Source organism: Pseudochaenichthys georgianus, chromosome 11, assembly GCF_902827115.2.
Source record: "Pseudochaenichthys georgianus chromosome 11, fPseGeo1.2, whole genome shotgun sequence".
Classification (NCBI taxonomy): Eukaryota; Metazoa; Chordata; class Actinopteri; order Perciformes; family Channichthyidae; genus Pseudochaenichthys; species Pseudochaenichthys georgianus.
Window position 1 is genome coordinate 2968538 of NC_047513.1, and position 6602 is coordinate 2975139.

General features: G+C 45.7%; 1 protein-coding gene across 1 annotated transcript; it reads left to right on the top strand.

The window, feature by feature from the left end:
• The first annotated feature begins 364 nt into the window (after positions 1-364).
• Positions 365-4670, top strand: polr1h (RNA polymerase I subunit H). The gene is made up of 5 exons (XM_034094404.2): positions 365-1176; positions 1505-1638; positions 3842-3945; positions 4059-4168; positions 4252-4670. The coding sequence occupies exons 2-5, from the start codon at positions 1521-1523 to the stop codon at positions 4274-4276; spliced, it is 357 nt and encodes a 118-aa protein (XP_033950295.1). The 5' UTR covers positions 365-1176; positions 1505-1520; the 3' UTR covers positions 4277-4670.
• The last annotated feature ends 1932 nt before the right edge of the window (positions 4671-6602 follow it).

A 6602-nucleotide genomic window follows, 5' to 3' on the forward strand; every position in this document is an offset into this window, starting at 1 on the left:
GATCTGTTGTTTTTGCAGGATATGTGTATATGCAGAATTCTAAAGGAAACGTTATTATTAAGACAGGAAAAGGGGCAGAGCAACATCTTATGCAATTCATTTTGTGTAATTTGAACATTTATTCTTTGTAATGTCAAATTATTAAAATACACTACAAACTCACGTGCGTCACAAAAAATAAAGAAAAAATAAAACAACAAGCAAGACACACATCTAAAACAATGGGGAAAGAATTGTTCTGTTTCAGTCATTTGGATCTTTAGGGAATTCCTTCAGAATATTGAATAAACGTTGAGCTTTTTTTTACCTTTTTTGTATTTTTAAGGATTTCAAGTAGAAACTCACTTAAGAAAACAACCAATCCAGGGGGTGACTTTGGGATTCGATTCAATGAAACATTTGGCAAGACATACAATTACATTACAGCAGAGTTGATCATTTTTCTCCATTTATGAATATCAAACCAGAACTTCTGTTGGGTCCAATATAGAATGACAAAAAGACTTGGTCCGTAATTTCAACATCATTTTCACATATTGAGCATGTTATGATCTTCAATGTTGAAACTTATTCTAACCAATTCCTTAGAGGGATAAATGTTGTTCGTCATTTCGAAGTGTGTTTATTTTGTTGTTGGTGCTAAAGGGAATGTTAGATCATAGTTCTTGGCTTATTTATTGACTTATTGTCGAATTTGTGTGGGATCTCATTTCTGTTTTGTCCACCAGGAAATACTTTTTCAGTGAGACACTTCCTTATAAAATGATGATTGCATGTTTGATCCAGAATGTATCCCTTAAATAAATAACGAGGGGCGCTTTAGTTTGGTGAGTCACACACTTTCATTATGCAGTTTAATACAATCTAATTTTGGGGGTTTGAAGTTATGTCTAGTGCAGAATTGTTCAGAAGAGATTGCCTCCAGAATCCATAGTCTCACTCATTTAAAGCTGAGACCATTTGAATAAACTTGAAAACAAGCGCTGACATTTGCGCAGACATATGACGTCATGTCACGCGACGATGAGTTAAAGGACCCCGCGGTGTGGCGCATGCTGAATGTAAACCATGTAAACACACAGCAGACTTACATCAACATCACAGACAGTTATTATCCATCTACCGCTTAAAAGTGCGTGTGACCTGCGGCTGGCGCCGTCCTCTACACTTCAGCAGGTAAGCCATTAAGCCATGATCTGAACACTCCGTAATGGTAGTGCTAAAGTCGCGTGCTCTCTGAGATGATGTGCTATTCTGTGCTTAAAGTTCTTACAATAAATACTTTTATTTTGAAGCCAAGAGTGTGAAGGACTAACAACCTTAAAAAGAGTGACACAATCCATGAAACAGACGCTAGCCCCTTCACTAACCTGATAACGTTTCTCAAATAAATGCACAGGTCGTTTAAACAACGACTAGACTGCAACTTAATATATTTTAAAGGTCTATATTATGGCTGCATTTGGTCTGGTGCTAACCCTGGTGCTGCTGTGACCCCCCCCAGTCGCTTCTCCTCAGAGATGTCTTGTTTTGGAGGCGATCCAAACTTCTGTCCAGAGTGTGGGAATGTCCTCCCTCTGCCGGGGATCCAGGACGTGGTGCGCTGCCCCCGCTGCTCCTTCTGCATCCCTGTCGCAGGTACCCCCCTGATCACTGCCCCAAAGAACTCATAGGCACAGACCCCCCACACCGGGGTCAGTCCCACATTATGACTGCATCTGTGGGTGAATGTGTTTGGAAGAGAGTAAACAGGAAGACATCTCATTATTTGATGTACTACACGTAATCCAGGAAGGCTTGAGAGTAACTGGAAACCATGAACAACTGATGTCGAAGCAAGTTGTTTGTAGTGGCTGAATGATAGAATTGCTGCTTGGCTGACTCAATGAGGGACATCACTGTGCAGCAGTGACGGAACATGAAGGGCAGAACCACAAATATACTCATCCTATATTGTATTATGTTATGCTATTCCCATGCATTTTATTTACCATGTTCTTCGGGATCTGTCCGAGCATCGCCTGACATTTGGAAAAATCATAACCCACCAAAGCGCATGTTTTAGGCTAAGAAGACCCCCGAGCATGGTTGCCATGGTTGCCCTTCTGTTTATTCTCTGCGGTGGATTTAGCAACATGTAGGTAGTTGTCCATGTCCACTTGTTGCTGATGGTTGTGGTAGAGGAGCTGTAGATGTTGCACTAACATCTGACCGTGCTACAGCCGTGAGCAGCAGAGGTGGGGAGAGGCGGGGCTAAGGCTTCAGTGGCGTCACAAGGTTGTGATTGGCCCCGGTGCAAATATTGTTTTTGTTTGCTGGACATTATTACATTACATTGCATTTAGCTGACGCTTTTATCCAAAGACCAGGAAGACACAACCTTGAAGAAAACAGAATCATAAGTACATCAGGTTTCATAGAGCCAAGTATTTCAAGTGCTACTCAACTGGCTTTAGATAAGCCAGTCCTTTGTTGGTATTAAGTGCTCTGTTAGTAATTCTATCGCTCGAAGTGGAGTCGAGAGAGATGAGTTCTCAGTCTGCGCCGGAAGGTGTGTAAGCTATCTGCGGTCCTGATGTCAATGGGGAGCTCATTCCACCATTTTGGAGCCAGGATAGCAAACCCACGTGTTTCTGCTGATGGGAACTTGGGTCCCCTTCGCAGCGAGGGTGCAGCGAGTCGTTTGGTTGATGCAGAGCGTAGTGCACGTGCTGGGGTGCACGGTTTAACCATGTCCTGGATGTAGGAAGGGCCAGATCCATTCGCAGCATGGTACGCAAGCACCAGTGTCTTGAAGTGGATTCTAGCAGTTACCGGAAGCCAGTGGAGGGAGCGGAGGAGCGGAGTGGTGTGGGAACATGTAGGAAGGTTGAAGACCAGACGAGCCGCTGCATTCTGGATGAGCTGCAGAGGTCGGATGGCACATGCAGGTAGACCAGCCAGGAGGGAGTTGCAGTAGTCTAGGCGTGAGATGATGAGAGCCTGGACCAGAACCTGCGTGGCTTTCTGGGTCAGCTGGGGACGCATCCTCCTGATGTTGTAAAGCGTGTATCTGCAGCAGCGGGTTGGAGCAGCGATGTTTGCAGTGAAGGACAGGTTGTTATCTAGGGTCACACCCAGAGTCCTTGCAGTCTGAGTCGGGGAAACAACAGAGGTGCCGATGTTGATAGTCAGGTCAAGAGTGGGACAATCTTTTCCCGGAAGGGAAAGCAGTTCAGTCTTATCAAGGTTGAGCTTGAGGTGATGAGCGGACATCCACTGAGAGATGTCAGCTAGACGAGCAGAGATGCGTGCGACGACCTGGGTCTCTGAGCGGGGAAAGACAGAATTAGTTGGGTGTCGTCAGCGTGGCAGTGGTATGAAAAACCATGCGGGCATTATAAATGCAAGCTATTACATTTTTTTATAATGCTGCTGAACTTGCTGCTGCTAGCTACAGTACAGTACAGGTTCGCTCGTCACGCAAGGTAGCACATGACATGAAACAGAGCAAGCTCATTGGACAGAGAAATGACAAATTAATTTAGGTTGCTTGGTTACTTTGAAGACTGCGTGAACCGGTCAATGCCACTGGGGCCCCAAAACAAAGAAGTGGTATTTATTATTTGAATAACACGTCTTAGTTGAATACTCTATTCTGATTGGTTCATTTGGACATTCCAGAGGTCTGTTAATTTTCGCCAACAGACCTCTGCTCAGGAGTGGAGAGGATCAGCTGTGGAAAACTAACATTAGTTTTCTCTGTCCGAAAACACCTTTGAATATTCATTTGTATGATTTAGAACAGCTTTGAAAAAAGGCACATCTAACGGACCGCACATAAACCTTACTTCACGTGCAGAGTTCTCTGGGCTGGAGATCCGCTCCTCGGTGGTCTTTAACCCTGTGGAGCAGTCCACGCTGACTCTGGAGGACGAGGGCAGCTCGGAGCTGAAGGGGGCCGTGGTGAGAGCACACACACACACACACACACACACACACACACACACACACACCCCCCTTCTCTCCCCTCTGTGTGGTGATCGTCTCTGTGCTAACGGCTCTCCGTCCCCGCACAGATCGACAGGCGCTGCTCCCGCTGCCACAAGGAGGGCATGGTGTACCACACCAGGCAGATGAGGTCTGCAGACGAAGGGCAGACCGTCTTCTTCACCTGTATCAGCTGCAGGTAACGTGACGTGTGCTCGTCCCTGTGAACGGAAGCTGCTGCTGTGGGATCTCCTGCTGATCCTTTGCTTTTGAATCTTTCAGGTATCAAGAGAAGGAGGACTCCTGAGGAGACGTGGGCTTCAGACGGTTGCTCATGGCGACGGCCCTCCACCTTATCTCATAAAGCTGCCACTCTTCTTGAATTCTTAGCATTTTGAATGACATTTGACAACAAATGATCTTTACTCCGGACCACTTGTTAGTCGACCAGGTTCACAGAACGACTGGAGCTCATGGGTGATCTTCTCCTGGTGTAGATGTGTCCTGTTCGACGGCAGCCTGCGAGGCCCAGGCGATCCGGGCCCTCAGATGGTTCTGTTTGCCTGTGAGCATCGAACACTCTTTATGTTCAGAGATGAAACTTGATCACATTTTAAGGGGTAACATATTAGCATGTATACCGTATCCCCTGGACATGCTGAATCTATGAGAACTTCCCGAATAAAATATATTCAAAGGAACGTGTCGATGCTGTCTATGTTTTTGTATGACTTGATAAATATATTAACACCCATTGACCTTAATGTGCTGGCTGAGAGCGCCGTCCACTGGGACTTACCTTAGGACACCTTTAAAGCACTACACAGTCAGACTACATGTCCTGTGGAAGGATCTGTAGCTAGCCACAAGACGGCGAAGTTCAACAGCTACAGGCTGAGTGCTCCAGAGCGCAGCGCCATCGACCGAAGGCAGCGTCACGTGACCAACTGATTCATGTCAGGAGACTCAACGTGCTCCTTTCTGTTTGTGTGAACATTTCTTTAGAACATGGATGATTCTTTAAAAGTCCTGTTGTGCCAAATCCTCTTCTTCATGTCTCCTCTACATCAACATGTGTCCCCTCTTCATGTCTCTTCTACATCAACATGTGTCCCCTCTTCTCCATGTCTCTTCTACATCAACATGTGTCCCCTCTGCTTCATGTTTCTTCTACATCAACATGTGTCCCCTCTTCATGTCTCTTCTACATCAACATGTGTCCCCTCTGCTTCATGTCTCTTCTACATCAAACATGTGTCCCCTCTTCATGTCTCTTCTACATCAACATGTGTCCCCTCTTCTCCATGTCTCTTCTACATCAACATGTGTCCCCTCTTCTCCATGTCTCTTCTACATCAACATGTGTCCCCTCTTCATGTCTCTTCTACATCAACATGTGTCCCCTCTTCTCCATGTCTCTTCTACATCAACATGTGTCCCCTCTGCTTCATGTTTCTTCTACATCAACATGTGTCCCCTCTTCATGTCTCTTCTACATCAACATGTGTCCCCTCTGCTTCATGTCTCTTCTACATCAACATGTGTCCCCTCTTCATGTCTCTTCTACATCAACATGTGTCCCCTCTTCTCCATGTCTCTTCTACATCAACATGTGTCCCCTCTTCTCCATGTCTCTTCTACATCAACATGTGTCCCCTCTTCATGTCTCTTCTACATCAACATGTGTCCCCTCTGCTTCATGTCTCTTCTACATCAACATGTGTCCCCTCTTCATGTCTCTTCTACATCAACATGTGTCCCCTCTTCTCCATGTCTCTTCTACATCAACATGTGTCCCCTCTTCTTCACGTCTCTTCTACATCAACATGTGTCCCCTCTTCATGTCTCTTCTACATCAACATGTGTCCCCTCTTCTTCACGTCTCTTCTACATCAACATGTGTCCCCTCTTCTTCACGTCTCTTCTACATCAACATGTGTCCCCTCTTCTCCATGTCTCTTCTACATCAACATGTGTCCCCTCTTCTCCATGTCTCTTCTACATCAACATGTGTCCCCTCTTCTCCATGTCTCTTCTACATCAACATGTGTCCCCTCTTCTCCATGTCTCTTCTACATCAACATGTGTCCCCTCTTCTCCATGTCTCTTCTACATCAACATGTGTCCCCCTCTTCATGTCTCTTCTACATCAGCATGTGTCCCCTCTTCTTCACGTCTCTTCTACATCAACATGTGTCCCCTCTTCTCCATGTCTCTTCTACATCAACATGTGTCCCCTCTTCTTCATGTCTCTTCTACATCAACATGTGTCCCCTCTTCTCCATGTCTCTTCTACATCAACATGTGTCCCCTCTTCTCCATGTCTCTTCTACATCACTATGTGTCCCCTCTTCTCCATGTCTCTTCTACATCAACATGTGTCCCCTCTTCTTCGTGTCTCTTCTACATCAACATGTGTCCCCTCTTCTGCATGTCTCTTCTACATCAACATGTGTCCCCTCTTCTGCATGTCTCTTCTACATCACTATGTGTCCCCTCTTCTTCGTGTCTCTTCTACATCACTATGTGTCCCCTCTTCTTCGTGTCTCTTCTACATCAACATGTGTCCCCTCTTCTGCATGTCTCTTCTACATCAACATGTGTCCCCTCTTCTTCGTGTCTCTTCTACATCA

Coding starts and splice junctions, on each gene's coding strand:
- polr1h (XM_034094404.2), top strand. CDS start 1,521: ATGTCTTGTTTTGGAGGCGATCCAAACTTCTGTCCAGAGTGTGGGAAT. Junction 3,946..4,058: donor CGGAGCTGAAGGGGGCCGTG/GTGAGAGCACAC, acceptor GTCCCCGCACAG/ATCGACAGGCGCTGCTCCCG. Junction 4,169..4,251: donor TTCACCTGTATCAGCTGCAG/GTAACGTGACGT, acceptor TGAATCTTTCAG/GTATCAAGAGAAGGAGGACT.